General features: G+C 39.4%; 1 protein-coding gene across 2 annotated transcripts in view; it reads right to left on the reverse strand.

The window, feature by feature from the left end:
• LOC128692955 (solute carrier family 22 member 20) overlaps positions 1–16,253 on the reverse strand; it is a 392,405-nt gene that overhangs the window by 151,261 nt on the left and 224,891 nt on the right. For both annotated transcript variants that reach the window (XM_070081788.1, XM_070081794.1), the window contains 2 exons: positions 7,780–7,951; positions 6,278–6,422 (listed from right to left, as the gene is read on the reverse strand). In XM_070081788.1, the coding sequence (XP_069937889.1) occupies positions 6,278–6,422; positions 7,780–7,951 (317 nt within the window). The remainder of the gene's footprint in view (positions 1–6,277; positions 6,423–7,779; positions 7,952–16,253) is intronic.

Consider the following 16,253-nt stretch of genomic DNA (forward strand, 5'->3'; position numbering starts at 1 on the left):
GAGGAAAGATTCTTTTCCACTTCCCCATGGACAATAGAAGAAATAAAAAAAGAACAAGAGCTATTTAGAAAAAGGAGAAAAACCTAGATGTATGTATATATATATATGCATGTGCGTGTCTGTGAAGTGTGACCAAAGTGTAAGTAGGAGTAAAAATAATCACTAAATCCCATCCCTGGCAACACACCCCCCCACTCTTCATAGATCTAAACTTACTCCCTGTTCAGTACATCCACACTTACTACTGTGCAATCTACATCTACAGGACCTTAAATTCCAATATTAACCTTGACCTAAAACGCTTTCTTGATAGTTGTGACAGAACCCACAGGCATAACACCAGACACAAACATCTCTATGACATTCCCCGTGTCTGACTAAATCTTTACAAAAATTCAATGTATGTCAAAGGCCCTAAAATCTGGAACACCTTAACTGAAAACTCTAGAACTGCAGACACATTCATCACCTTCAAAACTACAATCAGAAAACATCTTATCTCCTTGATACACCCTGTCAACTAATTACACGAATACCACCTGGTGGTTCACACTTACACTCACTCACCCATTTGACTATAAAAAGAAATATCAATCTCAATCTTAAAATAATGAATCCTAACTAATCATAAGTTGGCCTGTGATACTCCAATACTGAAACTGTGTAGTGTGCCAAAACAAAAGCATTCACATTGCTAAACTCACACACTAATATTTAGTCACTTAGCCATAATACCAACTTACCTCATAATTTGTAATATTTTAAATTTAAGATTTAATCTAAGTCTGCCCGAAATGCCTAGCCATGCTAGGTGTTCTAGTGGTACACTCTGTAATTATTATTTTACTACATGTAAACCACACAATAACCAAATTCTGTAAACTCAGCATTGTAATCCTTATAGAGAATAAACTTTGAATTTGAATTTGAATTTGAATTTGAATATCTGTCCATTGCATCAGCACATATACAGTTACACCCTTACTTAGCTTCTGCCATGAGTTTTTTTGAAGGATTCTCACAGTACTTTGAGTTTCTTATTTCTAAAATAGAAGTTTTGAAATCTGTTTAATATATTCACTGACTTAAAACACACTAATTTCTGGAGATTGCATTTGGTTGTAAATTACTTCAACATGAGCTATAATTTGATGAAAAAGTCCTAACCAAAACATGGAATTATCATTATTCAGGTATTTTAAAATTCCTGTTGTTTCTGTGATGGTTTGATGTTGACAGAATTTCAGTAAGGCAGCTTTTTAAAGTTTGTAAATTTTCATGAACTCTGTTTATGGTCCGTATGTTAAAGTTGCACCTTGTAGAGGATGGATGTGGAATGCTGACGTCCGTATACTTCTTGAGAATGTATACACGTTGCGGTGATCTTGAGAAGATTAGATTTTGCCAACGAAGTGGCTAGTTTTTTGTGCACCCCATATCCATCAAGAGCATATGGAATCTTGAGAAGAATGTTGGAATAGCCAAAATGTTAGAGAAAAATATTTTTGCTTTCCATGTAATACCTGCTGTATTTCTCATTATTAAATTAAATTGATCTGCATAACAGTGAATGAAATGTGCATTAAAATAAATTGCTTTTATTTTTTGCTTGAACTCCTGCTTTTTTGCCTTTTATGACATTTGCACCATCAAGTTCTGAGCGATCAGTTTTTGTCCATTTCCTTGAGGGATTATGTCTAATTGCTCTAGTATACGTTTTGATATGCTATGTGCAGTTTGATTTTCTGGAATAAAGAGTCCCCCCAAAAAACGTTCAAATATTTCTCCATTCAACACGTACCGTAGAACAATGACCATTTGAGTGTATTGCGAAACAACTGTTACGTCATCAACCATGACAGCTACAGAGGAAGCTTCTCTAATTTCTGTCCTTATCTCCTCATGGCATATGTGTAGCAGGCAGTCAAGCATCTCATTTTGAATGGTCTTAGAAACACCTTTGAAAACCGTATTGGTTTCTAAGTGATTCTTCAAATCTGGATCTAATTTACATGCAAAATTTATTAATCCTCTAAATACCACTGGATTTACTGAATCATCTTTTTCATCATGTCGACGTGAGGGAGTTTTAAGTTTCTACAAAAGAAAATACAGTCTATGATTTTGGATAAAATTTCACGTTTTTTTTAACCTTTATGTTACGTTCAATGATTGAAAGTCTGCATGACTCAGCAAGTTTATCCTTAATATTTCCTAAAAGTGACAGTGATACCACACTTTCAACGCTTCTTTGACTTTTCATGTTTTTCAGGTTTTTCTTTCATTTTGTTTATATTTCTAAAACCGTCTTTTGTCCACGTTACATCACCTCCAGACAGCAAAAACGGGAAGTAAAACAATGCATTTTGTACTTCACAGCCGCAAAGTCAACTTTTCCATTGGTACCATTCAGAATTAAAGCTACGATTATATTTCTTGTTGTTGTTTAATCCTGGCTGATATATTTGAATATCAGGTGTTTAACGGCCTCTTTTCTTAACTGTAACTTTCTCATGGAGAGACAACTGTGAAAACTTAAGCTGTTGAAGTTCACTTACAGTCACAGAACTTATTTTTTGGGGGTGCAAGGAGGCCATGACTAAATTATTTAAATTTTCTGTAAAATAAAAGAACCGAAAAATAACAATGAATTAAATAAAATAGCTGGAAGCATGATAATCATTTAATTCTACACTTCATCACATTCAAGAATATGGTACATGGTTTTTAAGCACAGTACACGTCGCTGAGTCAAAAAGAAACACTACCTTGCACTTGTATAACAGGGTTGGCACTGCGTCAGTGGCAGTGCTCTCTCTACCTAGTGTACAACGTCTAATCTCGGACATGTGCGCATTCATACAACAGCCAAACACAGAGTTGCTGGAACTGTGAAGTGCACAGTTCCATACAAGGATTTTTTGTAATTTTTTTGTGTACTAGAGGATGGCTACTGACATTAAGCTTAAAGATGTACAGGTATAAAGAAAGAATTAAAGAAAAAAAGACTCATTATATTGAATGTTATTGATAATATCGAGTGAAAATAGAGGGTGCTGCAGTTCCACAGTGCCTATACATGAGCCGCCACTGGTTGGTATTAACAAGATGAATACTTCTTTTGTGCTGTTTAAGTCTGTCAGAAAGGTAACGGTCAGTGCCACCACAAAACTGGAGAAGACAACATGAAATAGAGTAAATGCCGGAAGCATCAACCACAGGAGGAGAAACATGAACAAGATTCCTGCTAAGGTTATTAGTTAAACGAAAAGTAAGTTTAATATCTATACGACGGAGTGTGTTATTAACCTTCAGAATATTGCATTTATAGGTTAAGTTAAAGAGGTGTTTGGGAAAGAAAATCCGTTCAGCAAAGGAGTTGGCAGAGTTTATGAAATCGGTAAGACAGCCAAGGTGAAAGGAGATGCGAAGTGATTTCAGGGTCGAGAAATTGAGGGTCACGTATGCGGAGGGCACGAAAAAAGAGAAACAAACAGACTTTTCTTGGCAGAAGGAGCATGACAAAGTATAAATTTGCGGAAAACGTGAAAAGAAAAGTCTGTCATTGAGTGGTGGACATGAACATCAAGGAGAGGAAGCAAAGAGATTCCCATTCACCTTAAGACTAATAATAATAATAATAATAATAATAATAATAATAATAATAATAATAATAATAATAATAATAATAATGGTAAAATAATAATAATAATAATAATAATAATAATAATAATAATAATAATAATAATAATAATAATAATAATAATAATAATAAAAATCTTTATTTCCACAAGTACATCAATGACATATTACAACACAGAAAGCTCCTTGTTATGCAGAATATTTCTGGCAAATTAGGTAAATTTTGTCCCAGGATGCAACCCACACCAATCGACTAACACCCAGATACCTATTTTACTGATAGATGAACAAAGACAGCAAGTGTCTTAAAGAAGCACGTCCTAATATTTCCAACAGTACCGGGAATCGACCCCCGAACCTCAGTGTCAAATGAATGTAAAATCAATCGAGCAAGAATGTTCAGGGTATCAAGCAAAGGTTATAACCGACTGGAATCACTTATCCAAAGAGTAAAGACATCACCTACATAACGAAGTCAGAAAGAAGGACGTAGCCCAATAATAGAAAATAGAGCCACACTTCACTACTAGGAGAGATAACAGAGTCTACCCACACTGCTGGGAGAGATAACAGAGTCTACCCACACTGCTGGGAGAGATAACAGAGCTTCACCTCACCGCTGGGAGAGTTAACAGAGACTCACCTCACCACTTAGAGAGATAACAGAGACTCAACTCACCACTGGGAGAGATAGCAGAGACTTACCTCTCCACAGGGAGAGATAATAGAGATTCATCTCACGGCTGAGAGAGATGATAGAGACTCACCTCATCGCTGGTAGAGATGATAACGACTCACCTCACCGCTGGAAGAGATGATAAAGACTCACCTCACTAGTGGGAAACACAGTAGTGACTCACCTCACTACCTGGAGTCTACCTGGAGGATATTTAAGAGATCAACGCCCCTGCGGCCTGGTCCACAACCAGGTCCACAACCAGGTCCACAACCAGGTCCACAACCAGGTCCACAACCAGGTCCACAACCAGGTCCACAACCAGGTCCACAACCAGGTCCACAACCAGGTCCACAGCAAGGTCCACAACCAGGTCCACAACCAGGTCCACAACCTGGTCCGCAACCAGGTCCACAACCTGGTCCACAACCAGGCCCACAACCAGGTCCACAACCAGGTCCACAACCAGGTCCACAACCAGGTCTCCCCGATGGATCAGGGCCTGATCAACCAGGGTGTTATTGCTAGCCGCCTGGCTGTCTTCAAGAAGGCACTGGACAGGCACCTAAAGTCAGTACCCAACCAACCGGGCTGTGGTTCACGTACGTGCCCGGCTGATCCGGCACCAAGTTTAAGTATCTGTCCAGCTCCGTCTTCATGGCTGCCAGTGGTCTATTGGTAATTCTCCTTATGCCTGGTGGGAGGCTGTTAAACAGTCTTGGGCCCCGGATACTTATTGTGTTTTCTCTTGGTGTATCATTGGCGCCCCTACTTTTCATTGGGGGTATTTTGCACCGCCTGCCCAGTCTTTTACTTTCGTAGGGCGTGATTTCTGTGTGCAGATTAGGGACCATTACTTCTAGGATTTTTCAATTGTAGATTATGATATATCTCTCTCGTCTGCTTTCCAGCGAGTAAGTCAAATTGCTTTCAAGCATTCACAGTAGTTGAGGTGTTTGACTGAACTTGTATGTGCAATAAAGGTTCTCTAGACTTGCAATTTCACCTGCTTTGAATGTACAGCAGTATTCCAGCCTCAAGAGCACAAGTGATTTAAAAAGGATTATCACTGGCTTGACATCTCTTGTTTTGAACGCTCTCATCATCCATTCTGTCATTTTCTTCGCTTTTGTGATCGTGGCATTGTTGTGATCCTTGAAAGTGATATCCTAAGACATTAGTACTTCCAGATCCCTCACATTGCTTTTCCTATGTATTATATGATAACAGAGTTTGTAGTATACTCAGTTCTAATTATTATCTCCTCCAGTTTTCCATAACGGAGTAGTTCGAATTTGTCTTCGTTGAACATCCATCTCCCCACTTTCCCAGTTATCCCTTTAACACGCATTTTGTGCGCTATTACACCATGATCGCACTTGTTAAAGGCTTTTGCAAAGTTGGTGTATATTACATCTGCATTCTGTTTGTCTTCCAGTACATCCAAGACCATATCATAGTGATCCAGTAGTTGTAAGAGGCACGAGCGACCTGCTCTGAACCCATGTTGCCCTGGATTGTGCAGGTTTGGGGAAGTCAAGTGGTTTGCGGTCATGCTTCTTAGTACTCTTTCAAAGACTTTTATGATGTGGGAGTTTAGAGCTATTAGTCTATAGTTCTTAGCTAATGCTTTGCTGCAACCTTTATGGAGTGGGGTTATATCCGTTGTTTTTAGTTATGTGGAATTTCACCCATGTCTATGCTCCTTTTCCATAGCATACTTAGGGCATGCGAAAGGGGTTTCTTGCCGTTCTTAATGAACACAGTGTTCCACGAGTGTGGGCCTGGGGCTGAGTGCATGGGCATGTTGCAATGGGTTTCTCAAAGTCTAGTGGATTTATGATAGTGGAGAGATGATAGACTCACCTGACTGGTGTGAGACATGATAGAGACTCACCTCACTGGTGGGAGAGATGATAGAGACTAGCCTCACTGCTGTGAGAGATGATAAAGACTCACCTCACTGGTGGGAGATATGATGGCAGTGAGTATGGTGGTTTCAGGCAGCATCACCTTGTTAAGGCGCGCCCCTCGTTGTAGCACCTTCACTGTCTCGTGCACACGACCGTGCACCAGCAACCACCTGGGCGACTCGTCCACCAAACTGATACAACACAACACACTTTGTTAACGCTACAAACACCTTAAGTTTTGACCTTCTACCCTGACACTCTGTAACTCTCTTTAATTCTGAAAAGTCTTAATAGATATTATTTGTATATATTTTAATGCTAAATATAATTTAATTAGATATAAAACTATTGCTGCTAATAATAATATTTTTTATGTAAAAATTTTTATAATTTGTTGTAATAGGAGTGGATAGAGGCTAACCATAACAGAAGAGTAAGAACTAGTGTGAGAAACATTTTGGTATCGAGAGAACAGAGTTATCTTTATATAGTAACGAACTTGTTAATTTATTTCATCAGATATATTGCCGCTCACTGGAAATTGTTTAATAAAGCATATTAAAAAATTTTGAGTAAAGATTCTCAAATAGGGTGACAGAACTCAAAGTACCATGACCATTAATTGCACTCAACTCAGAAACTGTCAAATATTTGCAGCACAATCGCAAACAAGCGATTTTAACAATGCAAAACAAACGACAGGGGGATGGAAATCTTTAACTCTAGATCTTTCGCATTCTGTTGCATTGTCAGGAGCTATGCAACATTGCAAGACATCAACGGATAGGAGGGGAAATTCTCTGAGACAAAGTAGGTATCAATGACAGACCATGACACTCAAATCGACATGCAAACCGACGTACAATCCACAGCCCGGCTGGCCAGGTACTGACTTTAGGTGCCTGTCCAGTGCCTTCTTGAAGACTGCTAAGGATCTATTGATAATCCCACTTATATTTGCTGGGAAGCAGTTGAACAGTCTTGAGCCACTGACACTTACTGTGTTGTCTCCTAGTGTACTCGTGGCGCCCTTGCTTTTCATTGGGGGGATGTTGTACCTCCTGCCCAATCTTTTGCTGTCATAGTAAATGATTTTCGTGTGCAAATTTGGGACTAGTCCCTCTCAGATTTTCCAAGTGTGTATTATCATGTATCTTTCTCGCCTGCGTTCCAGGGTATACAAATCAAGGGACTTTATCGTACTTATGCGTGCCGTGGAAGTTCTCTGTCCATTATCCAGGTCTGCAATTTCGTCTGCCTTGAAAGTGTAGACCCACTGTGGGTCTACAAAAGGGGCCGTTAGTGTATAGCAATAATCCAACCTAGAGAGACACTGACAGTTTTTTTAAATAGTTAATTACTACTATATTTTGCTCAGATAATACAATGAAGAAGACCAGTCGATGGATCCATTATGTGCCTCTATGGTCTTTATTAAACCTTGTCTTACAGGTTTGTGTATGGGGTGAATAATAAACTAACAAGGTAGCACACGTCCATAAACCGATCCAAAACAACACACAGCTCAAGAAAAACGCTGCAACTCACTAGAGAACAGGGATGAAGAGGAGCAACAAAGGGAAGGTGGCAGCAGCATGGAGGGTGCGCCAGTCTCTGACGAAGTAGGCGAGGAGGGCAAGGAAGATCATCATGAGAGCGTAGGGCAGTGCTAGCACCACACCCACCGTGGGTCGCAGCCGCGGCACACACACCTCCATACCTGCCAGGTGAATGCAGAAAAACCTTACAGTAGTCAGTCGTCACACAACCAAGTTTTAGTCGTATAACCTAACAGCGAAACACTGAGTGTTTTAGATGATTAAAAAGTGACAAATAGATGATGTAATGTGACGATGTTTAAGCAGCATGGGTGTCATGGGTGGCAGGTAACATTCCTGGATCACATCAGCAAGTTAGAGAATTCAGTCATAAAGCTGGGAGGAGGGAGATATATATAGCATGTTAATGCTTACATTTTATAGGCATATATATATACATATATATATATATATATATATATATATATATATATATATATATATATATATATATATATATATATATATATATATATATATATGGTTTAGAAAGACACGTAAGCAAACACTATAAATATAATGTCTTTCTACCTCTATATGTTAGAAGTGATCAAGGTTCAAGGACCGAAAAGTTTTCTAATAAATATGTCATGGTGTTTGCTCACGAGTCTTTCGAAACCAACTTGTCGGTATATATATATATAAATATATATATATAAATATATATATATAAATATATATATATATATATATATATATATATATATATATATATATATTATTATCACACCGGCCGACTCCCACCAAGGCAGGGTGGCCCGAAAAAGAAAAACTTTCACCATCATTCACTCCATCACTGTCTTGCCAGAAGGGTGCTTTACACTACAGTTTTTAAACTGCAACATTAACACCCCTCCTTCAGAGTGCAGGCACTGTACTTCCCATCTCCAGGACTCAAGTCCGGCCTGCCGGTTTCCCTGAACCCCTTCATAAATGTTACTTTGCTCACACTCCAACAGCACGTCAAGTATTAAAAACCATTCGTCTCCATTCACTCCTATCAAACACGCTCACACACGCCTGCTGGAAGTCCAAGCCCCTCGCACACAAAACCTCCTTTACCCCCTCCCTCCAACCTTTCCTAGGCCGACCCCTACCCCGCCTTCCTTCCACTACAGACTGATACACTCTTGAAGTCATTCTGTTTCGCTCCATTCTCTCTACATGTCCGAACCACCTCAACAACCCCTCCTCAGCCCTCTGGACAACAGTTTTGGTAATCCCGCACCTCCTCCTAACTTCCAAACTACGAATTCTCTGCATTATATTCACACCACACATTGCCCTTAGACATGACATCTCCACTGCCTCCAGCCTTCTCCTCGCTGCAACATTCATCACCCATGCTTCACACCCATATAAGAGTGTTGGTAAAACTATACTCTCATACATTCCCCTCTTTGCCTCCAAGGACAAAGTTCTTTGTCTCCACAGACTCCTAAGTGCACCACTCACCCTTTTCCCCTCATCAATTCTATGATTCACCTCATCCTTCATAGACCCATCCGCTGAAACGTCTACTCCCAAATATCTGAATGCATTCACTTCCTCCATACTCTCTCCCTCCAATCTGATATCCAATCTATCATCACCTAATATTTTTGTTATCCTCATTACCTTACTCTTTCCTGTATTCACTTTTAATTTTCTTCTTTTGCACACCCTACCAAATTCATCCACCAATCTCTGCAACTTCTCTTCAGAATCTCCCAAGAGCACAGTGTCATCAGCAAAGAGCAACTGTGACAACTCCCACTTTATGTGTGATTCTTTATCTTTTAACTCCACGCCTCTTGTCAAGACCCTCGCATTTACTTCTCTTACAACCCCATCTATAAATATATTAAACAACCACGGTGACATCACACATCCCTGTCTAAGGCCTACTTTTACTGGGAAATAATTTCCCTCTTTCCTATGTACTCTAACTTGAGCCTCACTATCCTCGTAAAAACTCTTCACTGCTTTCAGTAACCTACCTCCTACACCATACACCTGCAACATCTGCCACATTGCCCCCCTATCCACCCTGTCATACGCCTTTTCCAAATCGTAAATGCCACAAAGACCTCTTTAGCCTTATCTAAATACTGTTCACTTATATGTTTCACTGTAAACACCTGGTCCACACACCCCCTACCTTTCCTAAAGCCTCCTTGTTCATCTGCTATCCTATTCTCAGTCTTACTTTTAATTCTTTCAATAATAACTCTACAAAACATCCAGGCCATGGGAAAACCTGGGTAGCCACAGCCACTCAAGAGGGAGAGGTTTTTTAGTGCCAGGAAGAAAAAAAACTGGCAGGAAATGGCAGAAATCGTACACCAAATCCAGTCATTCCTGGAGTGGAACCACAGTCGATGGCCTCCACTCCAAACCAACAGATACAGATACTAATGCCGGAAAAAAAATCCCCCCCCAGTACCAACAATACCACCAGTCCGATAACATTCTTCTTTGCAAATATACAGGGTCTAAAGCCAGCAACAAACAACAAAATACCTTTCATCCGTGGACTGCTTGCAGAGGCAAAGGCAATGTTCGCGGCTTTCACTGAGACCCACATAAAGGATCACTTGGACAACGAAATATGGATCCCAGGTTACAACCTATACAGATGTGACAGAGTGAACAGGCAAAAGGGGGGGGTTGGCCTGTACATTGCAGAGTCACTTGTTTGCACAGAACTGCTAAATGCCTCAAATGATGTAGTGGAAGTTTTAGCAGTAAAGGTCGAGAACCAAAACCTAGTCATTGTGATAGTCTACAAGCCTCCGGATGCAACATCCCAGCAATTCCAGGAACAGCTGTTAAAAATTGACCACTGTCTGGAAAACCTTCCAGCTCCTGCACCCAACATCTTGCTCCTGGGGGATTTCAACTTAAGGCACCTAAAATGGAGGAATATAGCAAATAATATTGTTGCAGTAATAACACCAGGAGGCAGCTCTGATGAAAACTCACACTCACGCGAGCTTTTAAATCTCTGCACAAAATTCAATTTAAACCAGCAAATAATAGAGCCTACTAGACTGGAGAATACACTAGACCTCATCTTCACTAACAATGATGATCTGATAAGAAATATCACCATATCAAAAACAATATACTCAGATCACAACATAATTGAGGTTCAGTCATGTATGCGCGGAGCCCCAGACCGACATAATGAGATTAGTCACGAGGGAGCATTCACCAAATTCAACTTCAATAACAAAAACATAAAGTGGGACCAAGTAAACCAAGTCCTAACCGATATAAGCTGGGAAGATATACTAAGCAACACAGACCCCAACTTATGCCTAGAACAGATTAACTCGGTAGCACTCGATGTATGCACAAGGCTTATTCCTCTAAGAAAAAGGAGGAGTAGATGTAAAACTGAAAGAGACAGGCGCTCCCTTTACAGGCGACGGAAAAGAATAACAGAGCGGCTAAAAGAGGTCAATATATCTGAAATGCGTAGGGAGACACTGGTCAGAGAAATAGCAAGCATCGAACTTAAGCTAAAAGAATCCTTTAGGAGTCAGGAATCGCGGGAAGAACTAAAAGCCATAAATGAAATCGAAAGAAACCCAAAGTATTTCTTCTCCTATGCCAAATCAAAATCGAGAACAACGTCCAGTATTGGGCCCCTACTTAAACAAGATGGGTCCTACACAGATGACAACAAGGAAATGAGTGAGCTACTCAAGTCCCAATATGACTCAGTTTTTAGCAAGCCGCTAACCAGACTGAGAGTCGAAGATCAAAATGAATTTTTTATGAGAGAGCCACAAAATTTGATTAACACAAGCCTATCCGATGTTATCCTGACGCCAAATGACTTCGAACAGGCGATAAATGACATGCCCATGCACTCTGCCCCAGGGCCAGACTCATGGAACTCTGTGTTCATCAAGAACTGCAAGAAGCCCCTATCACGAGCCTTTTCCATCCTATGGAGAGGGAGCATGGACACGGGGGTCGTCCCACAGTTACTAAAAACAACAGACATAGCCCCACTCCACAAAGGGGGCAGTAAAGCAACAGCAAAGAACTACAGACCAATAGCACTAACATCCCATATCATAAAAATCTTTGAAAGGGTCCTAAGAAGCAAGATCACCACGCATCTAGAAACCCATCAGTTACACAACCCAGGGCAACATGGGTTTAGAACAGGTCGCTCCTGTCTGTCTCAACTATTGGACCACTACGACAAGGTCCTAAATGCACTAGAAGACAAAAAGAATGCAGATGTAATATATACAGACTTTGCAAAAGCCTTCGACAAGTGTGACCATGGCGTAATAGCGCACAAAATGCGTGCTAAAGGAATAACAGGAAAAGTCGGTCGATGGATCTATAATTTCCTCACTAACAGAACACAGAGAGTAGTCGTCAACAGAGTAAAGTCCGAGGCAGCTACGGTGAAAAGCTCTGTTCCACAAGGCACAGTACTAGCTCCCATCTTGTTCCTCATCCTCATATCCGACATAGACAAGGATGTCAGCCACAGCACCGTGTCTTCCTTTGCAGATGACACCCGAATCTGCATGACAGTGTCTTCCATTGCAGACACTGCAAAGCTCCAGGCAGACATCAACCAAATCTTTCAGTGGGCTGCAGAAAACAATATGAAGTTCAACGATGAGAAATTTCAATTACTCAGATATGGTAAACATGAGGAAATTAAATCTTCATCAGAGTACAAAACAAATTCTGGCCACAAAATAGAGCGAAACACCAACGTCAAAGACCTGGGAGTGATCATGTCGGAGGATCTCACCTTCAAGGACCATAACATTGTATCAATCGCATCTGCTAGAAAAATGACAGGATGGATAATCAGAACCTTCAAAACTAGGGAGGCCAAGCCCATGATGACACTCTTCAGGTCACTTGTTCTATCTAGGCTGGAATATTGCTGCACACTAACAGCACCTTTCAAGGCAGGTGAAATTGCCGACCTAGAAAATGTACAGAGAACTTTCACGGCGCGCATAACGGAGATAAAACACCTCAATTATTGGGAGCGCTTGAGGTTCCTAAACCTGTATTCCCTGGAACGCAGGAGGGAGAGATACATGATTATATACACCTGGAAAATCCTAGAGGGACTAGTACCGAACTTGCACACGAAAATCACCCACTACGAAAGCAAAAGACTTGGCAGACGATGCACCATCCCCCCAATGAAAAGCAGGGGTGTCACTAGCACGTTAAGAGACCATACAATAAGTGTCAGGGGCCCGAGACTGTTCAACTGCCTCCCAGCACACATAAGGGGGATTACCAACAGACCCCTGGCAGTCTTCAAGCTGGCACTGGACAAGCACCTAAAGTCAGTTCCGGATCAGCCGGGCTGTGGCTCGTATGTTGGTTTGCGTGCAGCCAGCAGCAACAGCCTGGTTGATCAGGCTCTGATCCACCAGGAGGCCTGGTCTCAGACCGGGCCGCGGGGGCGTTGACCCCCGGAACTCTCTCCAGGTAACTCCAGGTCATACACTTTACCAGGTATACTCAACAGACTTATCCCCCTATAATTTTTGCACTCTCTTTTATCCCCTTTGCCTTTATACAAAAGAACTATGCATGCTCTCTGCCAATCCCTAGGTACCTTACCCTCTTCCATACATTTATTAAATAATTGCACCAACCACTCCAAAACTATATCCCCACCTGCTTTTAACATTTCTATCTTTATCCCATCAATCCCGGCTGCCTTACCCCCTTTCATTTTACCTACTGCCTCACGAACTTCCCCCACACTCACAACTGGCTCTTCCTCACTCCTACAAGATGTTATTCCTCCTTGCCCTATACACGAAATCACAGCTTCCCTATCTTCATCAACATTTAACAATTTCTCAAAATATTCCCTCCATCTTCCCAATACCTCTAACTCTCCATTTAATAACTCTCCTCTCCTATTTTTAACTGACAAATCCATTTGTTCTCTAGGCTTCCTTAACTTGTTAATCTCACTCCAAAACTTTTTCTTATTTTCAACAAAATTTGTTGATAACATCTCACCCACTCTCTCATTTGCTCTCTTTTTCATTGCTTCACCACTCTCTTAACCTCTCTCTTTTTCTCCATATACTCTTCCCTCCTTGCATCACTTCTACTTTGTAAAAACTTCTCATATGCTAACTTTTTCTCCCTTACTACTCTCTTTACATCATCATTCCACCAATCGCTCCTCTTCCCTCCCGCATAAACTTTCCTGTAACCACAAACTTCTGCTGAACACTCTAACACTACATTTTTAAACCTAACCCATACCTCTTCGACCCCATTGCCTATGCTCTCATTAGCCCATCTATCCTCCAATAGCTGTTTATATCTTTCCCTAACAGCCTCCTCTTTTAGTTTATAAACCTTCACCTCTCTCTTCCCTGATGCTTCTATTCTCCTTGTATCCCATCTACCTTTTACTCTCAGTGTAGCTACAACTAGAAAGTGATCTGATATATCTGTGGCCCCTCTATAAACATGTACATCCTGAAGCCTACTCAACAGTCTTTTATCTACCAATACATAATCCAACAAACTACTGTCATTTCGCCCTACATCATATCTTGTATACTTATTTATCCTCTTTTTCTTAAAATATATATTACCTATAACTAAACCCCTTTCTATACAAAGTTCAATCAAAGGGCTCCCATTATCATTTACACCTGGCACCCCAAACTTACCTACCACACCCTCTCTAAAAGTTTCTCCTACTTTAGCATTCAGGTCCCCTACCACAATTACTCTCTCACTTGGTTCAAAGGCTCCTATACATTCACTTAACATCTCCCAAAATCTCTCTCTCTCTCCTCTGCATTCCTCTCTTCTCCAGGTGCATACACGCTTATTATGACCCACTTCTCGCATCCAACCTTTACTTTAATCCACATAATTCTTGCATTTACACATTCATATTCTCTTTTCTCCTTCCATAACTGATCATTTAACATTACTGCTACCCTTCCTTTGCTCTAACTCTCTCAGATACTCCAGATTTAATCCCATTTATTTCCCCCCACTGAAACTCCCCTACCCCCTTCAGCTTTGTTTCGCTTAGGGCCAGGACATCCAACTTCTTTTCATTCATAACATCAGCAATCATCTGTTTCTTGTCATCCGCACTACATCCACGCATATTCAAGCATCCCAGTTTTATAAAGTTTTTCTTCTTCTCTTTTTTAGTAAATGTCTACAGGAGAAGGGGTTACTAGCCCATTGCTCCCGGCATTTTAGTCGCCTCATACGACACGCATGGCTTACGGAGGAAAGATACTTTTCCACTTCCCCATGGACAATAGAAGAAATAAAGAAGAACAAGAGCTATTTAGAAAAAGGAGAAAAACCTAGATGTATGTATATATATATGCATGTGCATGTATGTATATATATATATATATATATATATATATATATGTATATATATATATATATATATATATATATATATATATATATATATATATATATATATGTATGTCGTGCCGAATAGGCAGAACTTGCGATCTTGGCTTAAATAGCAACGCTCATCTTGACATATAGGACAAGTGAAAATTTGTGTATGCAATAATTTCGCGAAAATCATTCTGAACCTAACGAAAAAAATATATTTCACTGTGTTTGTTTAGTATTAAATTATTTTAAGCAAATCTAAAATATATTTAGTTGGGTTAGGCTAAAATAAATTGCGTTTGTTATAATAAGGTTAGGTAAGTTTTCTAAGTTCCTTTTGGTGCAAAATTATAAATTTTTACATCAGCATTAATGAAAAAAATATATCTTTAAACATATAAGAGAAGATTTTAGAAAGGACTTAATTTTAAATGAGTTCTTGCTAATTGGCCAGTTTTACATATTCGGCACGATATATATATATATATATATATATATATACATATATATATATATATATATACATATATATATATATATATATATATATATATATATATATATTATATATATCTCGTGCCGAATATGTAAAACTGGTCAATTAGCAAAAACTCATTTAAAATTAAATCCTTTCTGAAATTTTCTCTTATAAGTTTAAAAATATATTTTTTTCATTAATGTTAATGTAAAAAATTACAATTTTGCTCCAAAAAAATCTTAGAAAACTTACCTAACCTTGTTATAACAAGAACAATTTATTTTAGCCTAACCCAACTAAATATATTTTAAATACGTTAACAATAATTTAATACTAAACAAACACAATCAAATATATTTTTTTCGTTAGGTTCAGAATGGTTTTGGCGAAATTATTGCATACGCAAATTTTCACTTGTCCTATATGGCAAGATAAGCGTTGTTATTTAAGCAAAGATCGCAAGTTCTGCCTATTCGGCACGACAGATATATATATATATATATATATATATATATATATATATATATATATATATATATATATATATATATATA

This window comes from Cherax quadricarinatus, chromosome 6 (assembly GCF_038502225.1).
Source record: "Cherax quadricarinatus isolate ZL_2023a chromosome 6, ASM3850222v1, whole genome shotgun sequence".
Taxonomy (NCBI): Eukaryota; Metazoa; Arthropoda; class Malacostraca; order Decapoda; family Parastacidae; genus Cherax; species Cherax quadricarinatus.